Source organism: Gekko japonicus, unplaced genomic scaffold, assembly GCF_001447785.1.
Source record: "Gekko japonicus isolate JY-2015 unplaced genomic scaffold, Gekko_japonicus_V1.1 scaffold1406, whole genome shotgun sequence".
Classification (NCBI taxonomy): Eukaryota; Metazoa; Chordata; class Lepidosauria; order Squamata; family Gekkonidae; genus Gekko; species Gekko japonicus.
In genome coordinates, this window is record NW_015160254.1 from 340,998 (window position 1) to 359,812 (window position 18,815).

The window sequence follows — 18,815 nt, forward strand, 5'->3', positions numbered from 1 at the left end:
GGGGGGGGAAGCAAAGCAAGAAGGGGCTTAAAGTTTAAACTCCTTCTCTCTGGAGTCGCGCCACCGCTCCGTTGTATTCTATGGCCCATCCGGTGATGTCAGGGGGTGTGGCATATGCTAATGAGCTATTATACGAATAGCCTATTAGATATGCTAATGAGCTCCTGCCGCTCTTTTTCTACAAAATGACCCCTGGATATAATATAATGGGAGGAGTGTTACCTCCCGTTATGGTGGACAAGGGAGCGGACATGAGCTGAATGCATTCTCAAATCAGTTGTAAGATAATTCAAGCAGGAATTTCTGTCACAGAAACAAGGCACAATCATTTATGGCTCCTTAGTGACATTCCTGTGATATTAATGGGATAATACACAAAATTTTGCTGGTTTTAGGAGATGCAGGAAAAGGTCTTTTGATAGGCTGAGGTAGGGAAGCCATACATCATAATGAGGGATTTCAGTTTTCTCTTGGAATTTATTTTGGGGATAAAGGATCTTTATCAAAAAGCCTGCTCTTTGATTTGATAGTTTTTCCATTTTATACACTGCATGTCCCTTATTCACTCATGTTATTTGCTCTGGCTTTAGGACATGTGGAACAAGTTACTGAATAAGCCATATACATTACAACTCTCTCTCAGGATCTCTTATATACTGATGAAGCACTGGTGTTACCTTCAGAGTCTTAAGATTCTGTTGCTCAGCAGATGTTCTCTATGATTTTGGAGAAGTCTCAGGGCACTGGTTTTATCTGGCGTAAATCCCAGATGTGCTCTACAGGATTATATTGCCGAATCACCTGTACAATTGACTGAAATTTCCCTGAAATGTCTATTATTCAGGATTCACTGCTCCAAGGAATATTTGCTCCATATGTCAAGTGAGCACGAAGGAAATTGGAGATCAGCTTTCTTGAGATCGGGCAAGAAGGGCTCCCTTGACAACTGAGTCTCTGGGGCACAATCTTAAAAGGTGGGAACATATTCGTTTCACCTACACTTTGAGGGGGGCTGCCAGTTCATATTCCCCTTGAAACATTTTGTAAAATTGGGATTGTTTAGGAAAATATATATGTTACAAAGAACCTTCACAGTTTCAAATGCAGCACAACCTAAGGGAGGCTTCCTGAAGTGCCCCTCTTACCTGCAAATGCTGCCTGGTGTCTGGAGACCGTTCGTTGTCTAGGCTGTTGGCCCGTTCGTTCTGCTGCCTCGCCGGCTGCCTCTCTTTCAGGGATGTGCTTCTGCCTCTGCGACCTGCCTGCTTCGCCTCAGATCTGCCGAGAAGCAAATGTTTGCGTCTTTACCACTAAAACAAAGATGACAGCACAGATGCTGCAACTTTCCTGAAGAACAGCGGGAGGGGGGGAGGCAAGGCGCAGAACTGTCATGCTTTCCTTTACGTCTATGTGCCACTGACATTGCAGACAGTTTGCTCTCATTAAAGCACGGAGGAAGCTACGTGGTACAAGCCACCAACCCATTCAAGATGGCTTCAGCATTCTGGTTTTCCCTAAAAATGCTGCATATAGCAACTTTATAATAAATTCACTTCCGTGATTTAGAAGAAGAAGAAGAGGAGATTGGATTTATACCCCGCCCTTCACTTGGAGTCTCAGAGCGGCTTACAAACTCCTTTCCCTTTCCCTCCCCACAACAGACACCCTGTGAGGTGGGTGGGGCTGAGAGAACTCTGACACAAACTGCTCTTTTTCAAGGACAGCTGTTCCAGAGCTTGTGACTGACCCAAGGTCACATCAGCAGGTGCAAGTGGAGGAGTGGGGAATCAAACCCGGTTCTCCCAGATTAGAGTCCGCGCACTTAACCACTACACCAAACTGGCTCTCGAACTCCTTAGTTCTTTGCTGTACCTCATGAACTACCTTTTATTTAAAAAACAATAAACTGAAAATGGCTGAGAAGAGTTCAATATCGAAATGACATCTCACTTGGAGGTTTCTGATATAGCAAACTCACACCCAGCCTGTCAATCAAAATGGTCCTCTGGAGAGCTTGGATTATGTCAGCTAGCTGCCATTTCTGTGTAGTATACCCTTCCCTGTTCCCGCTTGCTTGCAGCTCAGCAGCTTGCCATAAACATGCCAGGGAGACCGTGGGAGCTAGACGACGTTATCAGTCTGGCCTTGTGAAGTAGGAAGGGCTTGGGGTCCACCTTTGGTGTGAATTTTTCTGCTCTCATGAAACCCTTCGACTCTCCTGCTCATTATGTAATCTCCCGCCAGGAGTCTTCCCGTGCCCGCGCGCTCGAAGTTCATTTGCTTAGCTAATTGCCTTGCCCAGTTATATGTATTGGGATGTTCCCGTCTTCTAGTTATTCCTAACAATAATCCTGTGGACATGGTACCAGTCTTGTACACTAATAAAGCATAACGCTTCTTAGGAAACGTGTGTGAAGAGTTACTTGCTGTGGAACCTTGGATTAGGTCCAAATGAAACCTATATGTTTAGCAGCAACATATCACAAAGTTGCACCCACTTAATACTGCAAGATCAGAAAAGGCTGCATGCCTCTTTTTGAACTGCATGTATATTGAAGTCTAGCATAAAAACAAAAAGGTTTCTTCCAGGCATGTTCAAAGGAAGGAAACAGTAATGGTGAAATGTTAGTAGAATAAAAGGAGCTGTCAGGGACTACCCAGCTATCTTAGTAGAAGAAGAAGAGATTGGATTTATATCCCGCCCTTCACTCAGAATCTCAGAGTGGCTTACAGTCTCCTTTCCCTTCCCCTCCCCACAACAGACACCCTGTGAGCAGTGTTCCCTCTAAGCTGAGTTAGTGTGAGCTAGTTCACAGTTTTTTAGCCCCCGGCTCACACATTTTTGTCTTAGCTCAGGAAGGAAGGCTCCAGAGCTGACTAATTTATGCAGTAGGCAAACTGCTCGCTCACAATTTTAATGCCAGTAGCTCACAAAGTAGAATTTTTGCTCACAGGACTCCACAGCTTAGAGGGAACATTGCCTGTGAGGTAGGTGGAGCTGAGAGAGCTCTCTTGAGAACTGCCCTCTTAACCACTACACCAAACTGGTTCTCGTTTCCAAGGCCAGATGAATTGCACCTGCAGGAAGGTCTTCCAACACGGAGTAGGAGGCTAGAGCTATGAGACAGGGCTAAAACTATCACTATGTCTTCCAGTTTGTTTAAAGTTGCAAGTCAAAGTCCTACTTGCACCGGATTTTAAGGATCACGACTGTCGTGTGTTTTAGTTTTTTAATAAATTAATGGTACAATTTTCTCCTGCAATATTTAGTGAAGTTTTACTATTTGTGTTTTGATAATGAAGCACAGTAGATTTTTAAATAATAAACTGTAATGAGTGAACCAGCACTTAAACTCAATCACGACCTGTCCGTCATAAAAATTATTCTTTGAGGGATATAAGTCTCAGAGTGCTCATGTTTTGGGAAGGAGGGTCCAGTTTCCGCGGGGGGGGGGGTACACAGCAAAACCCCGGAATTATAGTACCTTTAGAGGTGATACTAGGATATTTCAAGGAACATGGGACAAAATAAGAGACGGAGGTATCTTTAACTGAACGGATGAAAGAACTGCTTAATACTAAGAAGAAAGGGAAAGGTTCCACCTCTCGATTTGAATGTGGTCAGTTAAGAACTCTCTTAATTTCAGGTTTAAGGAAGGAAGAGCGTGTGGGAGTGGAATCGTACTTGTGGCTTTCTATCCGACTGATTTTATGGACTGTCAAAGCTTGAGTATTTTGAATGATTTACAAGTTAAGTAAATTATTTTAACTGTATTTAAAGGAATACTATTTCAGCATATTCTGTCCTTCTGCAAAACTGGGAACTGCAATGTTCCGATATTACTTTGCATATTTACTTTGACTAATTTTTTTAAGTGCTCCACTTCATCACCAGGTCCTTGTAGGTGGGTCACCAGGCTGTCAGACACAATCTACATAGCACAAGGGGACAGAATACCCTTTGATCTGGAAAAAAACCTAGAATTGGCTTGGAAGCAATGTAAGCCACTGTTCACAAGTTCAAAAGACTTAGGGTCAAAACACATATCTCTAGACAACGGCTTTGAAACTCTTACAGTTAGGCATTTTACCTAGCAGATGGAATGATGAGAGATTCTGTCTTTGTAATTCTGCCACTTGGTGGAAGCTTTTCAAGGAACATATCCAGAGCGGACACTTGTTCAGTTTCCAGTGTGTCTTCTTGCTGAAGATTCTCCTATCGACATAAAAAAAAGACGTGAGAAAGAATGGTCTGTGGTCGAGACACACAACGTTGGCAGGAATAATGGACACACCTCTAGTCTATTCAAATCAAGCTTATTTAAGAAGGGACATAAAAACCTTCTTCCTGTTTCTGTTCTTGCCAAGGATCTTAACCAGCACAGAGCAGATGGCACAGATGATGGTGGTTTGACAAGTCTGTGATTAGGGCACAGATCACTGTGGCCAGATCATCCTTTCCTAGGAATGACCACAACTTACATACCAACTGAAAATGACAAAAGCATGATGAGTCACAGAAGAGAGCTGAAACTCCGGTCACAGGCCAGGATCCAGCAGCACCCCCCAAGTTATGAAACTTCTTCCTTCCTTCCTTCTAGGGGAGTGCAGTCCCCTGAAGGACAGGCTGATTCCTTGGACCTTGCACAGCTTTGTCATTGACCAGCAGAACCTCAGTTTTAAACCTTGGATTTGAACAGGCTGATGAATCAGTAGGATGAAGGGATCCAATGAGATTATAGAAAAGCAGGAGAGGAGCCAACCATTGTGATGCTGGGAAGTATAATTGAGGAGAGAATTTCAGGTTGCTAGGAAGGAGGTCCATGCTCTCCAAGGAAGCTCCTGTCAGAAGCTTTCTGTTATCAGTAATGTGGTCTGGTGGAATATCAGGGGATCCAATTAAATTTGAAAGGTTGTTACTTGGGAGATAAGAAATGTAGTACCCCGCAGATGTATGATGTTTTACTTGATTTAAACTGTAAATCTGAGGAAGGTTTTATGGAAAAAAAATGGCTAATATTTAAATCACCAAATCTGTTCTGAAAAGTTGCCATTTTATTTTCACTAACGAGGTTACCTTCTTAGCTTGATGACAGAAACTGTGACTAAAATGATTAATCAATCGAACCTCTTGTCAAATATATAACATTGAGGATGACCGTTGTTTATGTGGTGAGAATAACACTACATTTCCCCATATGTAGCAGAAATGCATCCAGGCACATAATTATCAGGAAAAGGTAATAAACATAATCTCAAATGGAACCAAAGCTGTAATTTCTCTTATTCCAGAACTGGCATTATTGAATTGCATTGTAACAATACCAAAAGGACCACTTACAGGACTGGGTGGCTCTCTCTGGCTTCTCACACTGTGGAGGCTCCCAATTTCTGTCTGAGAGCTTGAGTGAGACATGCCTTCAAAGTAAGGCCTGCAGTGAGGAAAAAAAACAAGACAATTTGGAATGCAAGTTAATGACAAACGCATGGACAACTCAAGCCTATACCACGCTGGGATTCACTTGAAAAAGTTGCTCAGGATATGGATACACCTATAAAGGGCTCAAAGAGTATATTAAAGAAGTTTTTAAAAATCTCCAGATTTATAATCTATAATCCATTCTTTGCTTTTCCATAGTACCTTAGCCAAAAACTTTAAGGGACAGATCAGTATTTCCTGATATCGCACATCCCAGAATTTCCACACTATCTAAGATATGTATTTAAATCTGGTCTTCTCCCAGATAACTGGAAACCAAGAGCAGTAATAATAGAACCAAGACATAATAAAAACAACCATTAAAACAGCCAGCAATAGCCATTTTTAAAAGTCAGGTCAACCTTCAAAGCAGGATGCAAATAACCACATGCCCCTTTAAACATTTCTTTCACATCATCTCCAAAACTGGCAATGGGACATGGTTCTTCGTATGTCCTCTGAAGACTGCCATGGAACATCTTTTGAAATAAGCAGTACAGAGCCAGAGATGGTAAAGGAGACCTTAAGAGGAAGAAGATGGACTGCCAATATCAACTGTAGTCAGAGCTGAAGTAGTTTGTTCCGGAAAATAAATTCAGTAGAAATTTTGGTATTTGCTAAATAAACCTACAATGGGCTATAAAGTGTTTATAGTCTGTTTCCAAAGCCACTGTTTTATACAAGCAAATACTATACTCAGTAGCTGTTTCTCAATCTGTGTGCACCTAGTTTCAGCTTCAGGGAGAGACCTGAATGCATACGTCACTAGTTGCCAATGATTATTATGTTTTTGAAAGAGTACTGCACCCAGTTCCATTTGTGAGGCACCTTCTACCTTTCTACGGGTCTGTGGCACTTTGTTTATAGTCAGCACGTCTGCTACAAATGTCAGTTCTATAGCACTTGTGGTAAAATGCCTTACACCCCCAGGATTTAGGTCATAGTCATGATAATTGGGTCTGTCCTCTGTACACGCTCAGAGAGTGCTTTCTGCAGGCTAACAGCTACACAAGGGAAAAGTGGAGTGTGCATGACTAATCTCCCTGCACCAGAGCCAGCCCAGCTCTGTAGATAGGCAGATGGCCTACCCAGGGAAAACCAAAGGATAGAAGAGTCACACCTAAGCCACAGACCCTGAGAGGTCCAAAGAGAAAGAAAGATGTCTCACAAGAAGAGATGCTACAAACCACTGACCGTGAGAGAGAAGCTCTCTTAGCCATCTTTCCTTCACTCTGGGAGTTCTCTCACACCAGCGCTCCATTGCAATCGCATCCATGACCATGTGTTGCTGAACAAAGGGGAGAAACCCCATTGTAGGAAACTAAGTCAATGGATTATGAGGAGAAATGTATTTTATTTGGAAGTGTGTGCTTGAAAAACCTCCACACTGAGCTTTATTTATTTTTTATTCCTGGCAGAGGACAGGCAGGAAGGGGGGAAGCTCAATTGCTCCCAAGCCTTGCCAAGTACCAGCCATCAAAGCTTTAGAAATGCTTATTATCATTCTTATCATCATATGGCATTATGTGTAGAATAGCCAGGAGATCCTAAGATTGTCTGGTAGCCAGAAGTTCTAGCTCTTTTAGCGTTATGCACCACTAGGTAGCAAGCTAGACTCGTTCTTTTAAGGCAAGGGATATTACAGATGTTGTTTGCCGTTGCCTGCCTCTGCGTCACGACCCTGGTATTCCTGGGAGGTCACCCTTCCAAACACTAGCCAGGGCCAACCTTGCTTAGCTTCTGAGATCTGATGGGATTGGGCCAGGCTGGGCTACCCAGGTCAGGGCTTTAGAAATGCTAATAAGAACATAAGAGAAGCCAATGCTGGATCAGGCCAATGGCCCATCTAGTCCAACACTCTGTCACACAGTGGCCAAAAATACCAGGTGCCATCAGGAGGTCCAGCAGTGGGGCCTTCTTTGCTGGAGACAACAAAGTGGTCAGCTCATAACACCAGGAACACAGACTTGGGGGATGAGAGGCTATGAATTTTATTGTTACGGCACCCAGCCAGCAAAATAAAACCATAGAAATACAAATAAACTACAATGGCCTAATAGTAAAATTTCCAAAGTGCAACAAGGTACTAAAAAATAACATTATACAATCATTTTGGTCGCTAAAACCAGACTTAAGATTACAATAAAACACGATAAAAGGAAAAGAACTAAGATGACTTGGAAAGAGTAAAAGTTAAAATCAAACAGTCCTAACCGAAATGACAACCAGGGCACTGATGAGCTTTTATAACCAAGGAGCAAAATTTTGCAATCTGATGGAGCGCTGTATGTTCAAGGTTAAAAAACAAGTTTTCCATCTTATCCTGATCAGACGTGCCTGCCAAAAAAGACTCAATGAGTTTTGTGCGCGCCTCTTCAAATAACGGGCACCTTAAGAATACATGCTCCTGAGATTCAATCTCCCCCAACGCGCACATACATAACCTCTCTGTTCGGGGTAATTTTTTAAATTTGCCCTCAAGAACTGCAGAAGGTAAGGCAGAGCATCTAGCCAAAGTGTAAGCCCTTCTGAGTTTGCGGGACTCCAGAACATCTAAATATGGGGCCTGTGCAACAATGTATTTATTACTAGTTGGCGCTATAAAAGTTGGAGACACCTGTAGATCTAGTTGGCGTTCGGTGTCCTTGATCCTCTGCTATTTCTAACTTAGCTCGGTCACCACCCATTTCCAAAAGCGCTTGAGGAGAATACCCCAAGAGTGAAATTTTTCGCTTAACAGCGACCAGCCATTCAGATTCAAAGGAATCAGTCAGAATCAGAGGCACTAGTCCACAGGATGAGAGGCTAGATAGTTTCTTCCTCAAGATTTCAATAAAATATTATTTGACCCACAAAGATTAAGCAGAGATTTTAAAAATCCCTTGGCATGGAGGAAGAGGGATCCATTTTTGCAGGTTCATCTTGGCTGAATACATCTGAAGGAAAGCGCTCAGACACCCGAGTTCCAGCTTGATGGCAGCCATTGCCACTATAGAGCAGACGAAAAGGCTGGCTGCCAGGGCAAAGATTATAAAAGAAATGGGAAGCTTTCAGACCATTATAGCTTCAAAGCTAAAGAGCCTGCCTTAGACCAGATGGATGTATATAGAGCGAGAGACAGCGGAATTGTATATTTACATCTTTCTTTTTTATTCTTTGCTCAGTCCACTGCTGTGCAGAGAATATGCATGTGGAAGTGTTACTTTTAATATACTCTTACTATCTCGAATGCTGGGAGTGCCACACAGACCTCCACCATTCAAATATGCTATTCAAAACAGACAATAGGGGATGGGAGGCAGTCAGCTGTAAAATTTCCCCTGGGAGTGTACAAATGCGATAAGCCGTCCCCATGGTAACCAGTCTCTGGGTACCAGGAGACATAGGCACTAGGAGAAGCCATGAACAGCAAGGAGGGAAGGGAAACTGAGAGCACTCATCCTCTTGGCAGGTAATTCCTAAAACGGCCAGTTGGTGGCACCAGTAGAACGAAAACCAATACAAATAATCAGGCAGGTGGGGCAAACAGCACATTACCAGGCAGAGACTCTGGTGATCCCTGCTGCCAAGATGCCTCAGAAGGCCAAATGGAGCCGCACTAATGGATAAGGGTTGCCAGGTCTTACCTTGCCTGGAATGTGGGACTTCGGGGGAGGGGGGCCTTCCGGGGTGGGACACGTTTATGTGACCCGGAAGTGACATCATCACGCCAGGGACGTCGTGTGGGGGATGCTCTGGGATTTTTTTCGGCCTCAAAACCATAGAGTTTGCCCATATACCAAAGCGTCCCAGCACGATGATGTTACTTCCAGGTGACGTCTTTGCATCCAGGACATTGAATGGTGACCTCCTTGTTTGGGGGTGGGGCTTCCCCTGCCAGCCAGCTGGCCAGCAGTGGGCTGAAGCCCTGAAAATCAGGGGTTTCCCCAGCACTGCCGGGGGAATTGCAACCCTACTCGTGGATCAGAGGGGCTGTTCCACTACAGATCATTCCTGAAACTTTCAACTTCAAGAATAAATAACCTATCCTTTTCTAACCATCTATCAGGGGTTCAGAGGTTTGTGGGTTTATCACTTTTCATTTAATCCTTGTTCAGTTTGCTTCACATGTAGACCATGTCTATGCTACAAGCCAGGGCTGGTTGGGAGAGAAGGACCCCTCTGCAATAGAGGATGGACAATATCATCAATGTCATAATTGATGTCATCAATGGCACCAATGGCAATGGCAAGCTGGTCCACTGTCCTGTTGCACCAAGAGGGTAATTCCAAAGGATGCCCTCCTGCCTATGCAGGAGAATACTGATATTATTCTGGGGGGGAAATAATGTTTTCCAAAACACCATTATGTCAAAATTATTTTCTGCATGAATGAAGAGAAGAAGAAGAGATTGGATTGATACCCCACCCTTCACTCCCCAAAGGTGTCTCAGGGCGGCTTACAAACTCCTTCCCCTCCCCACAACAGACACCCTGTGAGGTAGGTGGGGCTGAGAGAACTCTGACAGAAACTGCTCTTTTTCAAGAACAGCTGTGCCAGAACTACGGCTTGCCCAAGGTCATCCGGCCAGGTGTAAGTGGAGGAGTGGGGAATCAAACCCGGTTCTCCCAGATTAGAGTCCGCGCACTTAACCACTACACCAAACACCAAAGCACGTACGATTGTTCTGAACAGGGAAGAGGCTGATGTCAGAATATAATTGATCTGTAGATTTCATTTAGATCTAATAAATCTAAATTTACATCTTGAGAACTCTGTTATTATATAAGCTCAACCAACTGATGACAATGGTATGTTTGGGAACTTACCCCTCCCAGAGATCTTGCATCAATCTATGTTTTCAAGCTGTGCCTTTAATACACAACAGCTCATACAGTTCTGAGAGATTCCTGCAACATTTATTGGTAAACTACTGGATGTCACAGGGCCCAAAATTCATAATCTCCTTGATTATTTCAGTGTTTATTATCTATAGGATAATATTATTCACTAACACAGCTGAGAAAGTAAGAAATAAGTTGCTGACATATTACCATTCCTTGTGCCGCAAACTGATGTACTTTTGTATTTTAATGAGCGTTTATATATTGTTCCTTTAACAGCTACCCTATTGTTTTAAGGATTTTTGCTGACACAAATGAATAAAGTGAACTGATACCATTTTGTTTACTAGGAATTCCAGATGCAGCAAAGACTGTCGCCTACAGAAAGACCAGCTGTGTGTAAAAGTGATGAGTTTTCTGAGGATTTGCCACTAAAGGAAAGTCTGATCCAAATCCACAGAAATGAGTAAATACTGAAGTTTTTCTTCACCTCACCACAACAGGTGGGGCCTCTTCAGTCCTTGTTTTACCAATGGGGCTCTCCCTGAGGAGACTGGTTCAAAACTCCTGTCCTTGCCTGCTCCTCTTACTGAGGAGAAAAAAATGAAAGATGAAACCAAGAGTGTGCAGTTATTTACGTAGGGGGGTCTCTCTTGACAAGTACTGCAACAGCTTCCGCATCCCAACCTCTTTCATCAGCAAACTGTTCAGTTACTTAAAAAAAAGATTTTCTAGTCTTCCCACTGCACTGACTTCAGAGAAATCTCTCTGCAGCTCCTGATTCACCATTTAAAATTAACGGAAAAGTTACAAAACATGTTAAGACTTTTTGTTTAACATATAATCACAAACTTCTGGAATCAGGCAGAATATAAGCTGAAAATTACAAAAAAGAACATTTTTTAATACTCCTAAAAATATACTGGGTGCTGTACAGCAGTAACATTTAAAAGTTAAAGACCAGTTCATTTGCTTAGTAGAAGCCTTGCGTATAGTGCTATCATTCAAATTCATGGGTGGCGACGCCGTGAAAGATGGCAGTCGCACCAATGTCACCCCAAGGTTTATAATTCTGACTGCGCACCCAAGATCTCATTTGTCTCCTTTTCATATCAGAACTTCCAGCCTCTGATTAATCGTTGGCTGCACTGGATTACTTTGGGGGTGGGAAAGGGTTACATGTGTCCAATCCTGCATTCTCCCTGCTGATAACATAGTCATTCATAGTCTCCTTATCAAAGTCAATCCAGTTGCTTGCCGATCTGTCTTCATTCGTTGTACAGCCAATGCACTCCTGACAACCTACTGCTGTGTCAACTACCCTCCACTCTTCTATCATGGGGAGAACACCTCTCCCCAATCCTTGTGGATCTACACTGAGAACTTGGCAGCTTCCAATATTCACAATGGAGCCTGCTTTGTGCATGCCTTCGAAAGGCAAGACGTTCCTGAGGTCACCCAGGTTCCAGAACACTTCACTAGAGCCACTGACAGGAAGTGGATGAATGGTCAAACTTTGCTGTAATGGATTGGCAAAGGTCCTGCCACTTTCTGAAAAACACCCTGTGACGGACTGCACTTTTAAAAAGCGTAGAAGTGCTGTGTAAACAAAGGACTGTGAATTCTAGATAAAGAACTGTGAATTTTTCACAGAGACAGAGAGCCTTCAGTGACAGGCTGTTCCAAGAGATCTGATTGATTAGCATCAGCTGAGCAGAGAAAGACTTCTGAACTGGATGCTGAGGAGGGATGTGGTCTGATTTAAGCCCTAGCTGAGAAGAGTCGAGTACTGACAGTTTTGGAATTCAGCTCTGACTGAGAGCAGTTTAACACAGACTGGGGAAAGCTGGCAGAAACTCCCAATCAGGCCAAAGAAAGGGGATAGATCTTCTAGCAAGAGGAGAATTTTCCTACCCAGTCAAACAGGGAGTTAGCTCTGAAGAGTGCAGAGATTCCTGGCTAGGTGTAGTTAGAAACTGCCTGTAGAACCCTTAAGAGTCAGATAAAAACTCAAGACAAGTACTGGTTTTCAAGAAAAGGTGTCTGGGTACTGGAAAGAATGCACCAGCCTTCTAGAACCAAAGGAGTCAGAGAATACTCAAAGAAAATGTAATGGAGTGTTTGGGGGAAACATTGGAACAAAAGCCACTCAACATAAAGATTTTAAGTAACTCTGAATAGCTTAAGAAACTCTCATTAGCCTGAATCATAAGAGCTAAAGTCTCTGCATGTACTGGTTTTACATCAGAAATTTCAACCCATGATTTCACCTGACCTTTCCCCTCTATGATGAATAAAATATTCTGTTAATTTGGAATATAAAAACGTCTCCAGTGCCATTAAAGGGGGCGGCAGGAGAGGGCAGCCCAGCCAGGACCACTGTGCCTTCGGAGAGCCCATCACTCCCTGCAGGCACAGCTCTATGCTGCCTTCTCCTGCCATCCGGTTTAAACTGGGTGGCGGGAAAGGGCAGCTTAGCTGGGATCGGCTGTGCCAGCAGAGAGCCGATCGCTCCCCGCTGGCGCAGCTCTGCGCTGCCTTCTCCAGCGGCTCAGTTTAAACCGGGTGGCAGGAGAAGCCAAGCCAGGCCAAGGATCAGGCTGGTATTATTTTACCAGCATTTTTCGGTTCAGGTCTATTGGACCCCAAAGAATTCGGGATTTCCGAAAAATCCTGGACCCACATACCATACCGGTATTTGGATCCGGGATTTTTTAGGAATCCTGAAATTTTTTCGGGGGCCCAATAGACCCGAACTGAAAAACACCAGTACAAAAAAAATTGCACGCCCCTACTCATGGTTAAGACCCCTACTCAGTGGTTAAGATGCTGAACTACAGACCAGAAGGTCGGTAGTTCGGCGGTTCGAGACCCGGGTGCCGCATGACGGAGTGAGCTCCCGTCTCTGGTCCCAGCTCCTGCCAACCTAGCAATTTGAAAGCAAGAAAGTGCAAGCAGATAAATAGGTACTGCTTCGGTGGGAAGGTAACAGCATTCCATGCGCCTTGGCATCTAGTCATGCCGGCCACATGACCACGGAAACGTCTTTGGACAGCGCTGGCTGTTCAGCTTGGAAACAGAGATGAGCACCGCAACCTAGAGTCGGATTCAACTGGCTTTCGAGCAAGGGAAACCTTTACCTTTAGGTTACTCATGGGCACTGCACTTACTGTATAGGGTTAAGTCTATCAAACAGAGGGATGGAGTAGAGACCACACTGATTGAACTTTACATGCTACCTCTGTTTAATGTCATGACCCCTCCCACTTTAACTCCCTCATCCGGTTGCCTTGGCTCCCCCCATCCCAACTGCAATGGGTCTAAGAATTTGCAAAGCTGCTAATCAATGTCAGGTCCTCTTACTTTAGCTTTGGTTTCGGCGTGCTGAGAACACTTTCGTCATCTTCCATGTCAGGGCCACTGTCGCTTGGGTTGTCGATATCAAGCGTGTCATAGAGAAGGTCTAGGTCTTCTTCAGCTTCTGCGACATGCTCAGCTGGATCCTGCTCAGAATCAAAAACCTAGGCACAAACCACAAACAGCTTATTCCTTTATTTTACCTCATTTCTCTCCCTTCAGTGAGTTCCAGAAGCTTGTAATTGCATAGACTGGTCTCTATCCTAAGACGTTTCATAGAGAAAAACATGTAAAAATCCTCCTGTGGAATATTTGCTCTTTTGAAATGAGTGCGGTGCTTTTGTAGACAAGGTTTTAAAATGCACAACACAATCAAATGTATGTAAAACAATCCACAGCAATGGATAATGGCAATTTCAAAGAACATACAACATATTTTCAATACATTTATTGTTTAAATGTGAATAATATTGCCAACAATACATAATACATTACTAAAAAGATCATGTTCTGTCAGTCCTACTGTGACTAAACAATACTGTGTCTGTCCAAATAATACACTTTCAATTTAGTTTTCCCCTTGCTGTCAGATGGAGAAAATTAAGATACATGCACTAAGATAGCACAGGTTGCAGCAGTTCATAGCTTTCACACATATTGAGGATACACTTTGGGTCCTCCGATATTCAGAAGAAGAACAGGAATATAAAGATTTTAAAGAAATACATGAAAAATTTGCGCTTTTGCTTGCAGAAAGCTTTCAATTTTTTTTAAATTCCATTAATACACAAACAATACAACTATATACATTAAGTTACTAATGAAGCATTTTATGCTAAAGCATTAAAATAGTTCACATTTAATATTTTATAAATTATAATAATAAAATCACTTTAATAATCTATAGTAAAGAACACATATATTTAATTTTCCCCCTCATATTTCCATTTTTTACTGGAAGAATCTGAAAAAAAGGATTTTTGCATGGGTTCAAAATATCTGGAAATTTTCTGTATTTCAAACACTGTCTAAGATGATGCTAGGACTGGATATATATTACGGCCAGGTTTCTCTTGCTAATCCATCCAAGCTTCGTTGTGTATAGTTTAGGAGAGGCCCAGCTGGTTGTTAACATGGCTATACAAGACCAACATTTAAATATATATACGTACATATACATACACAATTATCAACGCCATCCTAAGGGGGGAAACAATTGGCACAGGGAGCCAACGCCAGTGTAACTGGGCTTTATACCAGTGTCAGGGCTGTTTACACCCGCACAGGGCATGAGCAATGCTGCACTGCAGAGTTCCACCAGCACAGAGGTGCCGCAGACACATGACAGCAGACTGTCAGGGTGAACCCCTGTGACAGCACAGATGTGGGTATTCCAGGGGGTATGTTGCCAGGATTGCTTTGCCCATCTGGCTACCTACAGCATACCGGGTTCCAGGGCTTTTTTTGTAGAAAAAGCCCAGCAGGAACTCATTAGCGTAAGAGGCCACACCCAACAGCAAAACCTCATTCGCCTATTAGGCCACACCCTGACAGCACAGCTCATTAGCCTATTAGGCCACACCCCCATGCCTTTCCTTGGCTTGCCTGGGCCCCCCACGGCTGCGGGGAGCCCGGGCAAGCTGGCCCTTGGACAGGTCGGAGAAGGCCTGTCAGGGCCCCCCTGGCCCGCCCGCCTCAGAGTCACCGGAGGGGGGTTGCTCTCCAGGCCTTCCCTCTGTAGCCACGCACACAGAGGTTTTGGCTATAGTGGGCGTGGCCATCTCTGAAGCCAGCCGGAACTCCATTCCTGTGCCTTCCTGCCCAAAAATAGCCCTGCCGGGTTCGCTTCAAGGTGCTGGTTCTTACCTATAAAGCCCTATATGGCCAGGGCCTGCATACCCGAGGGACCACCCTGTCCCATATGTTCCCCAGAGAGTACTGCGGTCAGGTTCACAGAACCTTCTTGTTCTCCCCGGCATGAAAGATGCCAGGCTGGCCATAACCAGGGCTAGAGCCTTTTCTGTGGCAGCTCTGCTTTGGTGGAATGAGCTCCCCGAGGACCTCAGGGCCCTGCGGGATTTATTAAAATTCCACAGGGCCTATAAGACGGAGCTCTTCTGACGTTCGAGATGCCACACGAAATGATTTACCACCTAACTGAATACTACGCCCTACCATCCACTCTTGGCCGCCGGCCTAACATCTATGCCCATATGAAAGAACTCAAGCCCTAAGGAGCCTGACTCCAGCTGCTGTTTTCCCTGTGGTGGATGTTTAAGACAGTTCCGCTGTCTTATGTGAATGGCATTTTAAAGGGTTTGTTTGATTTTAAATTGTTAAAATTATTACATTGTTTTATTGTCTTACTGTTTATAATGCCTACGGCCATGTTAGCCACCCTTGGCCCGCCCTGGCGGGGAGGGTGGGATATAAATCTAATAAACAGATAAATATAATAAATTAATCTCTAAGCCCAACGTTAAAGAAGTTGCTGAAGAAAACAGGACGGCCATGCTTACCTCTTCCTATACTTTAAACCTTCTCAGCAACGCCACCACTTTTTGCTTGAAGTTTTGCTGCTGTAAATCGAAATGCTTGACGTCAGAATGACTTTTCAGCAGACAACCTCCCCACCATGTTGAAACAAAATACTACTGCTAAGTGCCTAAATCAGTTGGCTGTTTTGACCCACTCTGCCCCTTTCCCTCTTTGCTTCTGTGTTGTTTGTTTCTGTTGCGTAGGTAAAGGTTCCCTTGCTCGAAAGCCAGTCGAATCCGACTCGAGGGTTGCGGTGCTCATCTCTGTTTCCAAGCCGAAAAGCCGGCGCTGTCCGAAGACACCCCATGGTCATGTGGCCGGCATGACTAAACACCGAGGCGCACGGAACACTGTTACCTTCCCACTGAAGCGGTACCTATTTATCTACTTGCAATTTCTTGCTTTCAAACTGCCATGTTCCCAGGAGCTGGGGCCAGAGACGGGAGCTCACTCCGTCATGCGGCACTCAGGTCTCGAACTGCTGAACTACTGATCTTCCAGCCTGCAGTTCAGCGTCTTAACCGCTGAGCCACCGCAGCTCCTTCTGTGGCATACGCTGCCTCTTTTATGGGCTACCCAAGAAGGCCTCCAGGTTGGCAAACCATATGTGAGAATGGGAGGAAAAAGAGGGTTTCCTGCCCGCACCTTTTTTAGAACCCACACAGAGTGTTTTTAGAAAGTGGGTGGGACAGGATGGGGCTCTTGCCCAGGAGAGCTTCAGACTGACCACTGAAGGTCTCTCTCAGCCCCCTTTTCCGTTGCATTGTTGACTACCCTCTTCTCTTGGGCATCCCCTGTGTATGTGGCTCTGCCTCAGGTCGCAGCCATTTTGAGGTTGCATCCTATAAGCTGTACGGAATTCTAAAGGTGCCCACAGGGTCAAAAAGGCTGGGGACCCCTGGACTCTACCTAAAACTATTCTTAAGTGTGGCTGTACCTGTTTCTGAAATGCCATCTGATTTGCCTTTTATAATGAATAGAAACCAGTGTGTGTCTATCCACTGCCTCCCTACCAATGCTCCCTCAGAGCTGTGGAGTCTTTTGAGCAAAAATTCTACTTTGTGAGCTACTGGCATTAAAGTTGTGAGTGAGCGATTCAATTAGTTTGCTTCGGAGCCATCCTTCCTGAGCTGAGACAAAAATGTGCGAGCCGGAGGCTAAAAAACTGTGAGCTAGCTCACACTAACTCAGCTTAGAGGGACCACTGCTCCCTACATGCATGCTACCGAGCTGTTTACTTCTGCACACGGGGAGGACAAGAACAGTGCTGAACAATGCTCTGTATGCTCCGGAGCCCAGGTCCTCAGCCACAATGCCCACCTACTAAGAGTGCTGTACCTCTCATCTTTACATTTATCGAAAGCTGCTAGAACAGGTAACAGTGACTTGATACCGATCTGTTATCATCATCACCTAGTTCCTATCACCAGGCAAATGTTTTCATCCATATGCAATCTATCGTATTTTTACCCTTTTCTTCCTCCGAGGAGCTCAGGGTGACATGCATAGTTATTCTAGGTGGTGGATGCTCCTTTGCCGGGCATTTTCAAGCGGAGGCTGGACGACCATCTTTCAGGGTATGTTGTAGGTATGTAGGGCTATCTTTCGGCTATGCTCCTGCAGAGTGCAGGGGGTTGGACTAGATGACCTGCAAGGTCCCTTCCAACTCTAACATTCTATGATTCTATGATTCCTTCCTCACTGTATCCTCACAACAACCTTGGTAGGCAGAAGCTGAGAAACGGCAACTGGCCAAAGGTAACCCAAATCTGACAATATCTTTTGTGTGTAAGTCATTCGGAAATTTTCTTTGCTTGTATGATTATTCTGCCGTGTATTAATGTACGTCTAAATTGTAAGGCAATCTGATATTTCTTTTTTGATTTCTCCAAAGGGAACGCTATAACCAGTAGCCAACTCGAGTCCCAGGAAAGATAGCAGGATACACATATTTTAAACTGAATAAATAGTTCATACGTCCTGTACAAATCCATCATTAAACCCATTAAAAGTAGTAAAATTAATTTCCACCCACCCTGGTTATGGATGGTGTTCTTACTATTGACCTCCGCGGCTTCCTTGGCTTCCCCAACTCATAATCATCATCATCCAAATCCTAAGGAGAAAGAAGTTTGCTATTATTGTTTTAGCTATAAAAAGCTTAAGAAAGGAAATGGGCTTAATCTACTGAATTCATGTAAGAAAGTCCTGGGCTAGTACTTCTGAGCTATAACCCGTTCCCCATCAAACAGAACTGATACCTTCCCGTTACTCTGGAGAGGAAGGCTCTAACTTTTTGCTTCTCTCTGCATGAAGATCTGTTCATACCTAAAGCCATTCAATGTCTTCTGATGAACCTAGAGACCCAAACAGGATTGGGGGGGGGGCTTTCCCAATTTTTTCCCCAAGGCGTATTTTTCCAGTGGAAAAAAAGGAACATTTGTGGGAATGCTGAAAAAAAACTTTTTGCACTTGACTGTTGCTTCCAACATGTTAACACTTTGGGTGTTGAACAGAGCCCTGAAGAGAACTCATGTTGGGCATCTGATTATTTATAGTTCTGAAACACAATTTAGTTACTTGAAGTATGTTGTCTTTCTCCAAGGCAGCTTATAAT

General features: G+C 44.0%; 1 protein-coding gene across 1 annotated transcript in view; it reads right to left on the reverse strand.

Annotated features, from left to right (window-relative positions):
* The window catches only part of PACS2 (phosphofurin acidic cluster sorting protein 2), a 110,931-nt gene that overhangs the window by 58,962 nt on the left and 33,154 nt on the right, over positions 1-18,815 (reverse strand). Inside the window, exons 7-11 of the mRNA XM_015414377.1 lie at positions 14,833-14,860; positions 13,667-13,824; positions 5,342-5,432; positions 4,092-4,216; positions 1,146-1,278 (exon numbers count right to left, since the gene is read on the reverse strand). Of these exons, the coding sequence (XP_015269863.1) occupies positions 1,146-1,278; positions 4,092-4,216; positions 5,342-5,432; positions 13,667-13,824; positions 14,833-14,860 (535 nt within the window). The remainder of the gene's footprint in view (positions 1-1,145; positions 1,279-4,091; positions 4,217-5,341; positions 5,433-13,666; positions 13,825-14,832; positions 14,861-18,815) is intronic.